The sequence below is a fragment of the Loxodonta africana genome, chromosome 13 (assembly GCF_030014295.1).
Source record: "Loxodonta africana isolate mLoxAfr1 chromosome 13, mLoxAfr1.hap2, whole genome shotgun sequence".
NCBI classification, from domain to species: Eukaryota; Metazoa; Chordata; class Mammalia; order Proboscidea; family Elephantidae; genus Loxodonta; species Loxodonta africana.
The window spans coordinates 28239490-28258516 of NC_087354.1; the positions used below are offsets into that span (position 1 = coordinate 28239490).

The 19027-nt window shown below is 45.9% G+C and overlaps 1 protein-coding gene across 6 annotated transcripts in view; it reads right to left on the reverse strand.

The window, feature by feature from the left end:
* NTRK3 (neurotrophic receptor tyrosine kinase 3) overlaps positions 1–19027 on the reverse strand; it is a 474569-nt gene that overhangs the window by 177815 nt on the left and 277727 nt on the right. For all 6 annotated transcript variants that reach the window (XM_064267105.1, XM_003413897.4, XM_003413898.3 and 3 more), the window contains one exon: positions 4469–4657. In XM_064267105.1, coding sequence (XP_064123175.1) covers positions 4469–4657 — 189 coding nt within the window. The remainder of the gene's footprint in view (positions 1–4468; positions 4658–19027) is intronic.

The following is a 19027-nucleotide window of genomic DNA, read 5'->3' on the forward strand; positions in this document are numbered from 1 at the left end:
CTTGGAAACTGGGCACACATATTTGAGAAGTGACAAGATGACCTAGGATTCAACTTAAAGTCACTCAAGCCCAAGGTGTGGCATCTACTACAAACCATGAGTTCCAAGGAGGGAAAGATCACCTTGAGGTAGCCTGGACCTAGGAAGAATGCACAGGAGTTTGGAAAGGAACCAGGCATTAAAAGAAGAATAGGATGTAGAGAGGAAGAAAAGGGTATGGAAGTGGGGAGGGGAGATGGGCATTTAAAACGGAAATCGTACTAAGATTCCAGTTGGAGGTGTGGGGTTGGAGATAGGAAAGAAGAGACTAAGGGAAAATACTGATGAGGCATCAAGAGAAAGTTAAGAGTTGGAAGCAGAAGGCTCCAGGAGTTATCCCGATGGAGTAAAGAGCACAATCCTGCACCCTGGGAACCAGTTCTGGGCAGCGACATACCTTGAAGGGGAGGAGCAGTGTGTTTCTTGTCCATCGAGGTTTCTAGAGCCGAAAAAAATGCCTGACACAAGGCCTCAATTCATTGACTAGATGAAAGGGTGAAAAATCACCACAGAGCAAGTGACTCTGATGCTAAGGAAGAAAAGGAGACTCAAGAGAACATGGTCAGTTCCATGAAGTGATCACGGACAGAGAACTCAGGGGTTTCTGGGGAAATGGGCATGGAAATGGAGCTGCAGGATAGGGAACATCAAGAGGTCGAGGAGGACGTGAGAGGAAAAGACCAGCTGACCGGGAGAGGGGACACTATCCTGTTTGCACACCCATGAGCAGAGAGACAAAAGAGGCTGGGAGGGGTTGATCTGGGAAGTGGGAACAATGGTTCCTCAGAGACACAGATGACCTGTGAACAAAGGCCAATACCCTGACTTGGGGAGGGAGGAAAGGGAAGTTTACTTCCCCCAGATGGCCTCCACCTCTCAACCAAGAGCAAAGTTGTCTTTTGAGAATCAGTTTTGGAAAAGAAGATGAACAGAAAATCCCTGAGCCCTCAAGAGAGCAGAAGAGCCTTCCAATTGAGCCCTGTGAGAAAGAGAAAAGAGAGACTCCTAAGACAGCAGCAAGCAGTCCAGCCCAGCCACAGGAATAACTTTACTGAAGCTCTACGCTGCCATACAGGTGACAAAGGTAACCGAGGTCCCCTCATTGCTACAAATACCTTTTAACTTCTCCCCAGTGACTCACCTGGACTGGGCCCTTGATGTCTCATTCCTTAGAACTGAGCCCAAAGTCTAAGGCCCTCAGTTTTATGACAGTGATAACTGTATCCATTTCCTAATACTGTTGAGAATTGGGGGTTCTAAAGAAATACCGAGGAGGGCCTTGTTAGGCTTCCAATTCCATATCCACTGCCAAGTAGAAGCATCTTTAGTCAGCTCTTCCAGAAGCCCTGGCAAGGCTGAATATTCCGAATGCAGACAAAGCCAAGTGCAGAGTACTTGTTGGGAATGTCGGGGAGGGGAGGCCAGCATCTGATAAGGGACTGTACTGAGTGATCTCAAAATATTCTTGCAGCCCTGATACATGATGAAAAATGCCATGGACCAGATTGAAGACAGATAGAAAGCAAGAAGGCAAGGAGAGGAGCCCCATTGTAATCATTCTGGTCAGAAAGGACCCACCGTTAATGATAAACATGTGGATAGAGAGAAAGGCACTTTTGTGCTAAATCCATCACTGTGGGGCTTCGGGAAGGAGGTGGGGAAATGATGTCTGAAGTCAGGGAGCAAGGCGTTCCTGCTATGTCTTCCCACATCGCACATTCTAAAATGAGAGGAGGAAGAGCGTCCTACGGGGAGAGCCGCTGGGAGATCCACAACACGAACATTTCTCCTCTCTTCATCCCCGTTTCTTGCCATCCCCTCAAAGTAGTGACCCCGGCCTTGTTGGCAGCACCATCAACGTTCTCCGCATATTTATCTGTCAAGACGCATGTGGTTTTAGTTGTCTGTGACAGTGCCTCATCACCCGGTTGCATCTTGAGTCAGTTTCCCAGACCGATTAAGCCTTTCTTATCAGAGCCTTAGCTGCCGTCTTGGCCGGTAAATCTCTGCCTAGGAGTGGGTGGTGCTCCTGTTTGTCGTCAGGGTGAGTCGGCCACGGATTAGTAAAGAAGGATTAGCCAAATCTGGTTACAGGGCTCCTGCACGCTGTTTGTCCTGCTAAATATGTTTTCTGAAAACAATCAGGAGCCATCCGCTGCCTAGTGATAGGACCAAATGCACCACTTCCCTGAAAAAGAACCTTTTTTTTAATATCAGAGTGTGTTGAAAATCTGGAGTCATCTCATGTTGCCCCCACTACTTCAATAATTTCTTTGGCCATAAATCTCCTTCCCCATCATCTTCACCGACCCCCTCCTTGTTCGCACAGAATTACTGCCTGGACTTGTAGAAGGACTAGTTTCTATTATGAACTCAAAGGGTTTGTAGAAGGTAGGCTCTTCTTCCACATGGTGGTCCTAGAGCCACAGCTCCGTGGTGTGTGCCCCTGCTTGTCCTGACAGCAAAAGACACTCACTCAGATCCCATAGGTCTCTCCACTCCTCCGAAGGGACACTTATTCTCATGGCCCAAGAAAATCTCTTTCTTATATATGGAGCAGCAGTTAAGTACTCGGCTGCTAAACGAAGGTCAGCAGTTTGAACCCACCAGCCACTCCGCAGGAGAAAGATGTGACAATCTGCTTCCATAAAGATTACAGCCTTGGAAACCCTGTCGGGTAGTTCTACTCTGTCCCATAGGGTCTCTATGAGTCGGAATTGACTATACGGCCGCGGGTTACATACTGGATCCATTCTGTTTGACCATTGTGTCAATAGCCTGGTGTCAGAAGCTCAAGCCAGCATAGATATGACTCTGAGTTCAATTCTGCACCAGGAAACCAGGGCTTTTAAGAAAGGGAATATAGTCAACACAGCAATGCCTAAACCTCTGTTCAAACATCAACAGCTCCTTAGAAAACTCAGCAACATTAACCCTAGACCAAAGCTTAGAACCTTGCTATCCCCATAGGAGATCTTTTCTGCCCCCTATCCCTGGCTCAGTCCAGGAACAAACCTGATCTTAGGCATGAGTAGCAGCCAGCATGGGACCATTGTTTACACTGCGTTTCCCACTGTTTATCTGAACACATGGGTACCTTTCCCCCTTGCCCAGCCCTGGTCTGGAACCAGGTATCCTTCCTCTAACTGACCGAAACTGAGACAGACTCTGGAGTACACCCAAGTTTGTGAGGCAACTGATGACCTTATGCTGACTCAAATCCAGTCCCTCCCACATGGCAAACTCCTCACTGAAAACCAGAGTCAGAAAAACTAAAGCAAGGGCCGGTGGGGGCAGTCAAATGCCCACTCTGCTGTGAGATGAACCAGGGAGCGCAGAGCAGTTCTGTGGGCTACAAGGGGTGTAGCCCAAGTACAGAGAGCTCAGCACAGGAGAGGAGCAAGACCAGAACACACCTCTAGCCCTGCCAGGGGACAAGCTGAGAGATGAAGAGAACCTCTTGGTGGGATGCTGGGTCAGGGCCGGGGACTCCCCAGCCTCTAGAAACTCAGTGTTCATTCCTGCCTGTAGTAGAGATCTTAGACTAGCCAAGGGCTGCTGTCCCTCCAGCTCTAAGGGAGTCCCTGGTGTCCCTGCTCTCCAGGGGGCTCTATGGCTTCTCTGGAAGCAGCTGACGATGTCTTGGGAGCCAGAGCAGAAGGTGGGGAAGGGGCACACATTGGCATTGCTGGGCCTACACTGAACCTGCAGACACAGCAAGAGCAACACCTGCTGGATGAAGGGCCGGGCCACTGAGGGTCCAGGGGCTGAGAGAGGATAGAGCTGAGCTCAGTCAGAAAGTCAAGGAGGGGGCCTAGAACCCAGAGGCGATGAGAGACAAGGAGGAAATAGGTGCCCTGAGCTCTGATCTGAAGGGAGACGTCTGCAGTGAGAGGTAAGGGTTCCTAGCACCTGGGTTGGGATCTGATTCTCAGAAAGTGCACAATTCGGGGCACTGGAGGGGCAGCTAGAGAGATGTTTCCATTTCAGCGGTAGTCACCGCCCTTCATTCCCTTCCCCTAGCATGGAGGCTTGGGCAGAGGTTCTGATTACGCAGGCTGGATCCACAGGGAACACCAGCCTTGTTTGTATCTCCCCTCTTACTGGTAGTGCCTCTCCATATGAAGCTGGGCCTCCTGCCTCCGGGCTGCTCCCTGCCTCGAGCCCTCTGTACTCAGGGTCCCACTGATCCCGGGTAAAGAAAAGAGGGAACTGGAGTCAGGTCTGCAGACCTCATTTCCCAGCTGACTCTGCCCCAGTGGAGACTCCTCACCCAGGCTAGTCTTCCAGTTTTGAGACAAAAAGGAGGGTCTATTAGACAGTGGGAGATAGACAGGTGGTAGGCCACCCCAGAAGGCTCAAGAACCCCAACTACCTGGTCTATTGCCTCCCCTCCCCAGAAGGGACAACATTCCATTCCAGTACTCACATGTGTCTGGCTTGTGGCAGTTGTGTCCCTGACGGAAGTACTGGGGGTTCTCAATGACCGGGATGCGCGTCATACCGATGACCACCGTGTCAGGCCCGGCATCCAGCGATGAGGGTGTGGTGATGCCATGGTTGATGTGGTGCAGCGGGCTGGCAGAGTCCTCCTCGCCACTGATGACAGCCACGGGACCTGCACACACCACAGAAGACACAGAACCTGGTGATGCTTCATCAGGCCAGTTTAGGCCCCAACCCACAGACCTGAGGGCCGCCATATTGTCCACAGGAGCAAAATCCATTGGAAAAGTATTCCCTGAATGCTCTGAATTCTGAATTCAGAGAGAGAAAAAAAAAACCAAACCCAGCTGCCATCAAGCCGATGATTCCAGCTTATGGTGACCCCACGTGTGCGGAGGAGAACTGTGCTCCACAGGGTGTTCATGGCTGGGACCCGATGATTCCAGCTTATGGTGAGCCCACGTGTGTGGAGGAGAACACCACAGGGTGTTCACGGCTGGGACCTTTCGAAAGCAGATCACCAGGGCTTTCTTCTGAGGCATCTCTGGGTGGATTCAAACTACCAACCTTTCAGTTAGTAGCCGAGTGCTTAATTTGTTGCATCATTCAGGGGCTCTCTCTTTCCTGACAGAGAGAAAAACCCACCCCGTCACACCATGGAAATAGCTACAAAATATACCACTGAATCCAAATGACCATGACATGAATTACTTTAACTTTCCCCGAAATTCAAATTAGTTCCAAGTAATAAAATTTTTGAATAAGTTTCTTGGCTTCTGTAGCAATAACAGAATCATATATATGACCTAGCGGTGGTTCACACCCTTGTCCTTCTTCCCCTGGGGAGCTTTAAAAACGACTGATACTGGCGTCCCACCTTCAGAGGGTGTGATGTCATTGGTCTAAGGATGTAGCCTGGGCATCGAGACTGTCAAAGCTCTCCATGTGATTCCCATGTACGAGCAGGTTCCAGAACTTTTCATTAGGGCCTCAGAGGCTGGGAGCCTTTACAGTGAAGCTGTTAGATTCTGAGATGAGAGTGACACAGCTTTGCCTGGACTCTGCTGCCAACCCTCACCTGTCCACAGAGAGATAAGCCCCATTGAAGTCTGGCTCTAACCTAAGCAGGCTCCACAAGAGACAGCACTGCAATTAGGAGGCACCACCATTAGCCCGTTAACAGCTGGGCCAGTTTTGTTACTCTTGAAAGATCCGTATTTCCCCAATGGCTTCAAAGAACCTCGTATGTGCCTTCACCACTCCTGCATTTTCTAACCCAAAGAAGAAGCCCAGCAAATAAAGTTATTCAAAATCCAAGTTGGCAAAGATAATGAATGCTGCAGTCTTCGTAGAACAGGGATTCTGTCTGGGGGTGTGACGTCCCACACACACAAATAAAACCTCTGTAAAGTAAACTAGCTGTGACTGTTTGTGGCTTCATATAGCTGGGATTTTAAATGGCTACTTTGCTAGACACATGGTCCCCAGACAAAGTACCTGCTATGAATTGCTGTTTTGGCTTCAACAATATTTCCACTGCAGGAATCCATTACATCTTTCTCAAGTTTATGGAGGGACTATTTCCCATCAAATAGCAAGGTGAAGCACTAATGAGGCAGAACTAAGTGGGCGAGTGGTAAATGCAAACTAAGAACCCTGGGTTCCACTCAGCACCGACAGGCTTATGCGATCCACAACAAATGTCTGACTTTGCTTGGAGACCATGTGGAAAATTCGCAAGAAGTGGTTGCCCAAATATGTGCAGTCATCGCTTGCCTTGCAAAAGGGAACCAGTTCCTTAAAACACCTTATAAACTTTCTGAAAAACCTGATAGTGGCTTCCAGTTAAACAGGAAAATTTGAGCACTCACTGGTCTTTACCTTCCTTCTCTCCCCTAAAGTGCTAAAAAGAAAAAGAAGAAAAGAGAAGACAGTAGCAAATAAGCTATTTCAACAACATTTTGGAAGACGAAAAGTTGAAGAGGAAAGCAGACGTATAGAGAGGAAGAAGGGACAGCCACTGGGATGGTCAAAAACCATTTTTGTTGTTGAGTGGCCCACCTCAGGAACAAAAAGGCAAACAATCCAATTAAAAACTGGGTAAAGGACATCAACAGACACTTCACCAAAGAAGACACTCAGGAAGCTAACAAACACATGAAGACATGCTTGTGATCATTAGCCATTAACCAAAAGAAAAAAGAAAAAGAAAAAACCAAACCCATTGCCGTTGAGTCGATTCCAACTGATAGTGACCCTGTAGGACAGAGCAGAGCTGCTCCATAGGGTTTCTAAGAAGTGGCTGGTAGATTCAAAGTTTGACCTTTTGGTTAGCAGCCATTGAACTTAACCACTGCACCACCAGGGCTCCCATTAAAGAAATGTGAATCAAAATTAAAATGAGATATGATCTCACCCCTGCAAGAATGGCACTGATTCAAAAATCAGAAAACAACTAATGTTGACAAGGCTGTGGGGAGATTGGAACTCTTATACACTGCTGGTAGAAATGTAAAATGGTACAACCACTACAGAAAATGGTATGGCGCTTTGTTAAAAAGCTAGAAATAGAAATACCATATTACCCAGCAATCTAACCCCTAGGTATATAACCTAGAGAAATAAGAGCCATGACAAGAATAGACATATGTACGCCCATGTTCATGGCAGCATTGTTCACAACAGCAAAAAGATGGAAACAGCCTAGACGCCCATCAACGGATGAATGAATAAAAAACTGTGTACATACACATGATGGAATACTATGCAATGATAACGAATGCTGATGAACCCGAGAAATGTCTCACAATGTGGATGAATCTGGAGGACATTATGCTGAGTGAAATAAGCCAAACACAGAAGGAGAAATATTGTATGAAACTACCATTATAAAAAGTTAAAAAAAAAAAATTTAACCACAGAAAGTAACATTTTTTTGGTGGTTACCAGGGATGAGAGGGGGACAGAGGGAAAACCACCAACTAGAAAGTAGACACATGTTAACTTTGGTGATGGGAAAGGCAGTACACAATATGGAGGAAGTCAGCACAACATGACCAAGCCAAAAAAAAGACACAGAGATACGTACGGCACAATAAAAGGCAACTACACTAAATGCTACAACATATACAACCCTGCAACAACAGTAATAACAAACAAAAATTGAAGAGTGGATTCATAGGCAGGTATGTATGCTAAATAGGTATGGGAGTACACCCATGTGCATATATAGACTAAGTTGTGGATATTCTACATACATATTCATATGTACTACATGTAGAGTCATATATACATTAGAGCACGCAGGGAGCACACTCAGGGAAGCTTCTTAGACATAATCAAACACTTCAAGGGACTGAGTTACTGTGGTTGAGGGCTGGGGATCATAGTCTCCTGGAACATCTAGGTCAATTGGCATAACGTAGTTCATAAAGTCATCGTTCTACATCCTACTTTGGTTAGTAGCGTCTGGGGTCTTAAAAGCTTGCCAGTGGCCATCTAAAATGCAACTATTGGTCTCTTCCCATCTGGAACAAAGGAGAGTGAAGAAAACCAAAGACCCAAGGAAGCAATTAGTCCAAAGGACTAATGGCCTACAGGGACTACAGCTCCACTAGCCTGAGAGCAGAAGAACTAGATGGTGCCCAGCTACCACTACTGACCAGCTCTGACCAGGATCACAATAGATGGTCCTGAACAGAGTGGAAGAAAAATGTAGAACAAAATCCAAATTCATTAAAAAAAAGACCAGACTTACTGGTCTGATACAGACTGGCATAAAACCTTAGTCAGCCTTCTAACTTGGATCTGAAGGCACTCCCAGAGATCCCTTTTTTGGCAAAATAATAGACAAGACTATACAATAAACAGAAACCCTGGTGGCATAGTGGTTAAGAGCTACAGCTGCTCACCAAAAGGTTGGCAGTCCTATAAGGTCACTATGAGTCGGAATCGACTCGATGGCAACGGGTTTTTTTTTTTTTTTTTGGTTATACAATAAACAATAACACCCCTGAGGAAAGTGCTCCTAAGAACAATCAAATATATGAGGCCAAAAGGGTAACATTTGCCCAAAACCAAAAATGAGAAGGCGGGAAAATGGGACGAATGGGAACGGGGAGCTCAGGATGGAAAGGGAATAGTGCTGACACATTGCATGGATTGCAACCAATGTCATGGAACACTTCGTGTATAGATTATTGAATGGAAAATTACTCTGTAAACTTTCACCTAAAACACAATTAAAAAAAAAAAAAGTTGTCGCCAAGTGGATTCCAACACATGGCGACCCCATGTGTTGCAGAGTAGAATTGTTCCACGGGGTTTTCATGGCCGTGACCTTTCAGAAGGAGATTGCCAGGTCTGTTTTCCAAGGCACCTCTCACTGGGTTTGAACCACCAATCTTTTGGTCAGTAGTTGAGGCCTTAACCATTCGCGTCACCCAGGGACTCCATACCCAGAAGGCAGGGCGACATATATGGGAAGTCAATTGTGCTGGAAAGGCTCAGTCTTTGAAGGGTCAGGATATCTGGGAAGGCTGAGGGGGACACTCAGGGCTGGAAACAGGGCACCCAGGCTGTAGCCTGGCACCATCCTACAGGATTCTAGTGATTTATTCCACTAGAAACAGAACCCAAAAGGCTCAGAAGAGGGCTAGGGTGAAGCAGGAAGCTAAGCCCCTTCTTCCTGTTCCTAGGACATCAGAAACCAGAAATAATCCTGCCTACTGTACCCCAGCCACAGCCCAGCCTCACCTCACATCACCACCGTGCAGGTGACGAGAGAACGCTTCTCCAGAGAAACTGAGTATCTCAATAAAAGACTTCTGAATTTTGACACTTGGGAACCTCCCCATGAAAAGTCAAGTTCACTCTGTGATGATGCCCCAGGGAAGCCTGCCAGGTGACAAGCCTCACCCACGCCCACAAGGCAGATCTTTTTAGCTTTCTCGTGCTCAATCCCTAAGTATGCAGGAATACTCAAGATCACCAGACACTTCGGCAAAGCTTTCAGCATAAAACAGAGTACAAGACTAACAGAAAACCAAGGACCTGCAGGAAGCAGAGGCCAGGCAGGAAGCAGGAGAAAGCTTTTTAAGAAATTACTAGTATCCTTAGAAGATAAACAAAGACACTGCATCCATGAAACAATAAGATAGCTAAAATGTGAACAATCAGAAAGTAAAAAGAGCCCTTGGATATTTAAAAAAAAAAAAAAAAGGATAATCAAAATTTAAAAGTCAAAAGATAAACAGAAGATAAAGTCAAGGAAATTTTCCAAAAAGTTGAATAAAAAGCAAACAGGTGGTAAATAGGAAAGAAAACATAAAAAAATTAAAGACTCACTGCAGAGATCCAAAACTGATTAAAAGAAGCTCCAGGAAAAGAGAATATATAGAAAGGACAGGAAAGAATTAAAAATTTGTGGAAAAAGTTCCTCAAACTACCTACCCAGTTCCCGGTACAATTAACATGTGTGTGGGAGCATGCGCGCGCACACACACACACACACACACACACTCACACACATCAAGGCACAAAATTATGAAACATCAGAACTCTGAGAATAAAGAGAAGATGCTAAGAGGTTCCAAGAGGGAGTGATAAGCCACATTTACAAAGGGAGATTAATCAGAAAAACATCGCAATTCTCCATAATAACACTACTGTAGTACTTGAGCATTTGTACAGGAGCGTTGCTATGGAGAATTCTGTTGCTTTTCTGATTAATTTGCCCAACAAAATGTCAAAGGAATTGTTATTGTACAAAGCAATTCCTTCAAAACTTTGACGGACAAATTTTCAGCCTAGAATTCTATACTTAAAAAAAAAAAAAAGATGAGTCACCTGTAAGCACGAAAGAAAGATATTTGCAGACCTGTAAAAATTCCCCTCACATGCCCCCTTTCTTAGGAAGCTACAGGGGCAGGGACTTTAGCAAAACAAGAGGGCAAACCAGGAAAGAGGTAGTCAGGGATCCAGATCAGAAAGAGGCAGTCTGGCCTGCTGGAAGGAGGTCTCCAGGTGATAAAAGTAGGATTCATGCCAGGCTGTCTCTGCAACTATAATAGAACACTTCCAAACCCATTGCCATTGAGTCAATCCCGACTCCTAGTGACCCTACTGGAAACCCTGGTGGCAAAGTGGTTAAGTGCTATGGCTGCTAACCAAAGGGTCGTCAGTCAAATCTGCCAGGCGCTCCTTGGAAGCTCTGTGGGGGCAGTTCTACTCTGTCCTGTAGGGTCGCTATGAGTCGGAATCGACTCGACGGCACTAGGTTTGGTTTTTTTGGCTTAGCAACCCCACAGGACAGAGTAGAACTGCCCCATACGGTTTCCAAGGCTGTAAATTTTTAAGGAAGTGGACTGCCATGTCTTTCTCTCTCAGAGCTGCTGGTGCGTTCAGATGGCAGCCTTTCGGCTAGCAGATGAGCACTTAACCACTGCACCACCAGGGCTCCTGATAGACAGTTTTATAAGAATTGTAGACCACAGACTGGAAGAAGATAGAAAGACCAAGTAATAGAAGGTCCTCCCTGCCCTTCTGTTCTCATCATTATGGGATGTGGGTTACTACAGTGATAAGGAGGAAGGGCACCGAATGGGGGGAATTTGGAGATTTAAAGTTGGGACTAAAACATTTTGTAAAGGGGTTTCATTTGAATCTGCTGCCATAAAGTCAATGGACAGAGAGCGGTCCATTGTTCTTAGGAGACTATGATTTATAATGGTATCTACCTTCTCTACTTTCTTCTGGGATCTAAAAGGGCTGCAGTAAGAGTCACGGGGAAAAGGGTCCTGCCACAGGCTCCCAAGCCATGGGAAGGAATGGGGTCACTGAGGAAAACCTGCAAAAATAAAAGAATAAAGCTGAGGGTCAGAACCCCAGCATTTAAGATGTGGGCAAGGGAAGGAGAGCAAAGAAGAGAATGAGAAGAAATGATCAGAAAAGTGGAAGAGAAGCAGAAAAGGATATTATGGTCTTAGAAGTTAAAGGAGGAAAATTTCTAGAAATTCAAGAGTACCATATACTGAGGCCAAGTAGGGTAAAGAATAAAAATAGTCCACTCTATGGGACAATGAGGAGGTAACCTTAATGGAAACGGTTTCCACAGAGCGATGGAAGGGAAGCCAAATTATAATGGGTTCAGAAGTCAGGTGGTGAAATCATCATCGCCATCACCATCATCACCATCATCATCATTTTTATTACTGAGTGCTTCCTATGATACAATCTCTGTAAACGTAACTTTCTTTAATCTTACGATGACTCTGTGAGGTTGGTACTATTATTTTCCCCATTTTACAGATGAGGATGTTGAGGCATAGAGCAGTGGTCTGCCCAAGGACACACAACTAGTAAAGAAGTGGTGACACTGGAATTGAAGCCAGGCCATCTGGCCCTAAGACTGTGCTTGTAACCATCACCCAGCTCTACCTCCCTGAAAGTGCAGACTGTCGGGGAAAGGCTTTGTTCGAAGGGACATTGATCAATTCTGGTAGATTATCCTCCTCATGAGGAGCTGCCTTCAATTGCAGGTCCCTGAGACCCACCTTCAAGTGCTCCTCTTGACCCTTGATAATGGGGACCTCAGTGAGTCCCCTCGTTAGATTCACTCCGACAGTTTACAGGTAACCCATCATCTCCTCCTCCCCCCAGTGCTGCTAATGCTGTTAGCAAACTACAGCCCCATCAGAAAGCACTGCACTCTCAAACCACTGTCCAACCCCCAAGGCCCTCTTACCCACCTCCTACCTACCATACTCATCAAAAAAAAATTTTAAGGTGCCATAGAGTCAACTCTGACTCCTGACAACTCCGTGTGTGCAGACTAGAACTGTGCTTCACAAGACTTTCAAGAGTGTGAAAGATCACCAGGCCTTTCTTCCAAGGTGCTTCTGGGTGGGTTCAAACCACCAACCCTTTTTGGTGAGTAGTCAAACACTTAACTGTTTGTGCCACCCAGAAAGCCCTTCCACAGTCTGTTGTTGCTGTGTGCTGTCAAGTCAATTCTGACTCATAGCCACCCTGTATGACAGAGTAGAACTGAACCATAGGATTTCCAAGGCTGTAATCCTTACAGGAGCAGATTGTCAGGTCTTTTCTCCCACAGAGTGGCTGGTGGGTTCCACCCACCGACCTTTCAGTTAGCAGCCAAGTGCTTAACCACTGTGCCACCGGAGCTCCTTCAGAAAGGTCACGGGCTCATGAAAAATATACCCTACATTCCTTAAAATAAGTCAATAAAGAGTCCATAGACCCATCAACACAGGATTTAAGAGGAGACCCCTGAAGCGTCCCCAGCTGCCTGAGGCACCTGTTCCTCCATAGGGCTCCCACTTGCACTGGGGAAAGGCGAGACTTCCTTATAAGGACTGTTCTGAACATGGCAGCTGCTCAGCACCCCTGAGCCTTTGCATTAAAAGCCAGTGTCCTCCCTGCCACCATTCTCACACACACATATTTACAAACACCCCTTGGGGGAGATGGGACTGCCCCAAGTTGAGAACCACTGGCAGAGGCACCAACATTTCACTCTAAAAACCAATTTCCCTTTCCACTCTGGCCATTCCTCAGGTCCCTTGTCTCAGGGAAAAGCCCACAGAGCTGGGGCTCCTCTGGAGGAAGAAGCACTGCTTTTCACCTTAGTAACCAACAGACTTTGGACATGTTGTCAGGAGGGATCAGTCTCTGGAGAAGGACATCATGCTTGGCAAAGTACAGGGTCAGCGGAAAAGAGGAAGACCCTCAACGAGGTGGAATGACACAGTGGCTGCAACGATGGGCTCAAGCATAACAATGATTGTAAGGATGGTACAGGACCGGGCAATGCTTGTTCTGTTGTGCATGGGGTCGCTACGAATCTGAACCTAACAACAACAACAACAACAACCACAGAGAACAAAGACAACAAAGAAGGACAAGTAATGGGGAAAAACAAGAAAACCCTCAGCTGTCTGGGGAGCATTCTTGTATCTTCTGGAAGCTGCCAAGCTCCAAAGCAGGTCAGGAGAATAAGTCAAGCTCACTGTACCCTCAGCGGGCAACACACACACAGACTGTCTTATACCTGCTATTGGCCTCTCCCTCTCACTAATTCACTCCTAATTACGCGATTACTTTGTTAGGCAGCTCTAATAACAAGAGAAACATCCTTGCAGCCTTTTTGGTAAGTTCAAGCTTTTGAGACAGACCCGTGAGGGAATATAGGTCTGTTCAGACACTCAGATCTCATTATTCTCTTCCCAAATTGTTGTCTTCATTTTTTTGTTCAGACCTGCGGTGGGTTTTGTTCTCCCAACCAAGCTGTGCTAGAACAACTGCATACTTAGGGCTAGCTCAATAGGCCCGACATTATCTTGCCCAGCAGGATGGTCCAAACTGACTTTCCAGAATGTTCTCTTCCCCCTCTTGCTCCTTCAATAGGGGAAATAAAAGGGAATAGGATCGAGAATGCCTGACTTTCTCAAGCGGTCTATTCCAATTTGGGACTCGGGTTCCTAAAGAAAGCAACATCTCTGATGCGAACCCTAGGGACTGGCCCTGCCTGCTCTGAGTGCTCAATGTGAGCGATGGCCAAGTGGGCTGCAAGAAGCCCCTGGTGACTCAAAAGGAAATGTTTCTTGAGGCAAAAAGCAGTGACCTCTCTTTTTCTCAGGGTCCATAGTGCAAAAGGGAAGGGGGAAGAAGATGTCACACACAATGATGGAGGGACAAGCAGTAGCCTCCCAAGTAAGACCTTGTTAGTGTTGATGTTAGGTGCCCACGAGTCGGTTCTGACCTGTAGTGACCCTATGTATAACAGAACGAAACACTGCCTGGTCCTGCGCCATCCCCATAATCACTCCTAAGCCTGAGTCAATTATCACAACCACTGTGTCAATCCATCTTCTTGAGAATTTTCCTCTTTTTCGCTGACCCTCTACTTTATCAAGCATGATGTCCTTCTTCAGGGTCTGGTCCCTCCTGATAAGACCTTAACATATAAATATTTGCTCTGTCTCTCAGATCCCAGGATTGACTTCCTTGAAATCATCTCCCCAGTGTCCTACCTTTGTTTTGGGGGGAAAGGGTAGTAGTCACTGTTATGGATTGAATTGTGTTTCTCAAAAATACGTGTTGTAAATCCTAGCCTCTATGCCTGTGGTTATAAGCCCATTTGGGAACTGATTATCTTTGTTATGTTAATGAGGCAGGATTAGTGTAGCATATGTCTTAAGTCAAACTCTTTGCGATATAAAAAGAGATTAAACAAGCAGGTGAAAGAAGCAGAGATGGGGGAAGAGAGATGCCAAGCCACGTGAAGATCGCCCAGGAGCAGAAACTCGAAGAGACAAGGACCTTGCCCCAGAGCTGACAGAAAGAGAAAGCCTTCCCCTAGAGCCTGCACCCTGAATTCAGACGTTTAGCCCTCTAAACTGTGAGATAATAAATTTCTGTGTGTTAACTCCACCCATTTGTGGTATTTCTGTTATAGCTGCACTAGATAACTACGACAGTCACTAAAATTTACTTTTGTTCCACCAACTCTCTGACTAAAGATCATTGACAATTCTCAGACCTCGGCTCTAAGAAGGTCCAGCCATTGCTCAACAGTAGGGCATTTGCCCTGCCAATTTGTAGAAGTGGTTCTTTCCCAGTTTCCAAAAGGACTCAGAGTCTCAATGATCCTGGGACCCTGTGGTTTGTAAGAAAAGAAAAACAGGAGGAGAAATAAACAATTACTAAACACCTACTATATGCCAGATGGAGCCCCTCCATGGTGCCTAGGGTTAACACATTGGGCTGCTAATTGAAAGATAGGTGGTCTGAATCTACCCAGCAGTGCGTTGAAAGAAAGCATGGCAGTCTAATTCCAAAACATCAGCCACTGAAAATCCTATGGCACAGAGCTCTACTCTGACACACATGGGGTTGCCATGATTCAGAACTGACTCAATGGTAACTGGTTATATGCCATTTATGTTGCTGAGCATTTTGTTCTCATCTCATTTGATCCTTAAAAAATACTCTTATTCCCATTTGATTGACAAGAAAATTGAGCCTCGCGTAGGTTTAACTAATTTTCAAAAAAATCACCTAGCCAGGAAATGATGGAACCTGTATTTAAACCCAGGTCCATTGGTCTCCAAAGTTCTTGCTCTTCCCACCAAAATATCCATTTTCTCAAAAGTGTGGCTGACTCTAAGTATTTTTTACAAACAGATGGAACTTGGTATGAGCCTATGTAAAAAAAAGTGAGACATCTGAGCCAATGCATCTAGAGATAGATCACCAAATATTTGCAAGTTTGGACCAACCTACATAAAACAACGTTGGGCAGTCATCACAGAATCATATCCCTGCTGGGTGTGTGCATAAATATAAGTCCACTCAGACGGCCAATATTTACAGCTAAATTATAAAATCCTGGGGCTGAAGCCATCCGTCTCTGCATTCTTTCATTCGTCCTTATACTTCCTTCCAAGGAGGAGAGAATATTCACCTCGCAAGTCGGAAAGCCCTCTTAGGAATTGTGGTTGTCATAACTACTGTTCACCAAGTATTTCCCATTCTCCTTCCAGGAACATAGTTGGATTGGAGTTTTCCACACCTCCTGGAGTTTGGCGGTGCCCTAGAACTTTCTTTAGCTAATGAAAAGTGAGTAGAAGTAATATGTGTCATTTCCACACGGAACCTATAAGGGCCAGTATGTGATTGCCGCATTCCTTTTTCCTGCCTTGAAAATTATGGAAGCAGGTGATAAAGCCCCAGTGAACCCTGAGTGAGGCCAACACAGAGCAGAGGCCCCAGCCAAACACCTGGTAGACTTGCGGCATAAGTGAGAAAGACAGCTTTGTTGTCTCAGCCATTGAGATTCATGGGGTGGGGTGTTTGTTATCATAGCATAATCTAGCCGATCCTGACAAATACAGGAATGAAGCTATTTCCACATTTAATAGTGTCTCCTTAATCTTTTCATTCAGGTATCGTGTGCTTCATACCATCTTCAACCAATCTCTACAAAAAAGTGTCCAATGTAAGAGATGGGCTTGTTGTCCTCAATGACATGATTCATCCTAAAGTGCCTCTGTCCACTCTCTGTCCCCAAGTGGAGTTTTAATCTTCGGTTCCACAAAGAGCAGGACTGTGACCTCCATTGGTAAAAGAGGTTTCCCACACCTACATCTGACTCAGGCAGGAAAAGCAAACAAGGCTGGACGGGTCTCATGCTTTTTTAATGTGTCCGAATGAGGCACACAAGCTAACCTTTGGATTAAAGAAAATGATTTTTTTTAAACCTCAACCTTTTCCTACTGACAGAAATCAAACATCGACGCATCCCTGGTGGGCGAGAGCTTCGCATCAACAAATCTGAGAGCAGAAACTCATAAGATGGAATAAGTAAAAGCACAACAAACACAATTAAAAATCCAGCCATGCGCAGTGAGGAATTCCATCTACCGTCTCATGCAGCGAGCCTGGTCCTCGGAGGCAAACAAAAGAAAATCAATTTCTTAATTTTTTTTGGCAGATGTGGGACAGAGGCCAAGTGAACACACATGGGCCGTGGCCGAGAGCAAACCTAGGGGCAAGTCGCTGCCTCTGTTCCCGGGCCGGTTGCTCTGGTCCCTCCCCTCCCCGCTTCCTCTGGCTTCCAGACAGTGCCACGGTGACCTCAGGGGCACACAGGGTCCTGAGGGCAGCCCAACAAGGCAAACCCTCCTCACCTCTCTGCTCCTCTCCCTGAGTCATTTCCCAAAAGATGTGCTTGATTCTCTGGCTTGAATTTCCTCCCAGCCTTTTATAGGAACCAGAGACATTCCTGCCATAGCTTGGAGGTATTGCTTGGTGATTGAAAATGATGCTGCTGATCAACCAGCCCAAGAATACACATTTAAGGAAAGGGAAGGCTGGACAGAAGCTGTGAACACTTGGCGTCCCTTATATCACTTACTCATTACGACAACCCTGGGGGTAGATGTTGTAATCCCCGGTGTTACAGTTGAGGAAACTGAAGCTCAAGCCTTCATGATGTGCCCAGTTAAGAAAGGATAGACCCACGTCCATCTGACTTCAGAGTTTGGGCTCTTTTCCATGCACCATGCTGCCTAATCCTCCAGCATGGTTTTTCTGATCACAGCTCTTCATGGGTCAGCCACGATCGCCCCCCAAGGCGGGACAGTGAGGCTTTTGGATTGCTTATTTTGGACACAACCCTAGAAAAGGATATCATGTTTAGTAGAGGGTCAGCAAAAACGAGAGAAACCCTCAATGAGATGGCTTGACACAACGGCCACAACAATGGACTCAAACATACCAAGGACATGAAGATGGTACAGGGCCAGGCAGTCTTTCATTCTGTTATATACACAGTTGCCATGAGTCACAGCCAACTTAACAGCAACTAATGACAACAGAGATGAAACCCTTGACAATTCCTCTTTTTCTAGACCCATAACCTGAAGCATCAGGTTGTAGCTAAAAGGCGGGACCTGGAGTTATAGGCAGAGGAATGGCAAGGAGCAAGGGGCTTAGCAGTGTAGAAACACGCAGCCTGGAGGCAAGGCATACGTCATTCACTTTCTCTGAAGACTTTTTGTATAAACAGTATTTCAGAAAGTCCCAGGCACAAACAGGAAGTGAGTAATTATCTTCCGATTGCATATGCAAAACAACTAGAGTACAAAATGTTGATGTTTTTGTCCAAAACCCCATAAAAGGATTATAGATAGCTCAAAGTCTCAACGTTTCTAAATTCAGCTCTAGCCACTGTCCTGTGACTAGCCAATGTTACTACCCAAAATAGAGGCGTTTATTTCCCCTGAAGATTCCTCCGTAACTTTTCCCTCAACCACCTGGGGACATCTGAGGAACGGAAGGAAGAATGGTTTTGGATCACACTGTACTAGGTGCTGCTTTTTTGAATCACTGACATCTCCATGTCCTTCACCAATTGACTCATGTCACTTTTTGCACTCACTAAACTGTGTGGCATTATTTGATTTCAATACCAAGACCAAGAGAACAGGAGCCCCAAAAGCCTCTGAGGTAAGCCCAAAGGTGAAGTAAGCCCAAATGCCTCCAATTTTACTTAGTTCACAAGTGGGAGACCCAATATCTAAGACTCCTTGGTTGACCTCTGGATGGTTCAACGTGAGGTTCTTTAAATTAGCATGAAACATAACTGGTTAGAAGATATATAGCCAACTGATGCCAGAGAAGTAAACCCTTTGCAGGAGAAAACTGGGGCTTACAAGCACTGTCTGATACGGAACTTCCCAACGAGGAAACCATCCACAGTTGCATGGGTTTCACATGCTGCTTTCCAGGCTTAGCTAGGGTATGTCTGGAGGAAACCTTTTCATGGTGTTTCTAAGTAGTACATGTGGAATGGCACCATGTCATACAGCCACTAGCAGAGAACCCATCTAACAGCTAATGTCTGCTGAGCATTACTTATTGACAACCAGGCATAGTGCTAGACTCTGTATACGTAAGATCTCATTCAGTGCTCACAGTGGCTCAGTGAGGTGGGTCCTGTCGTCAGAGTCACTTACAC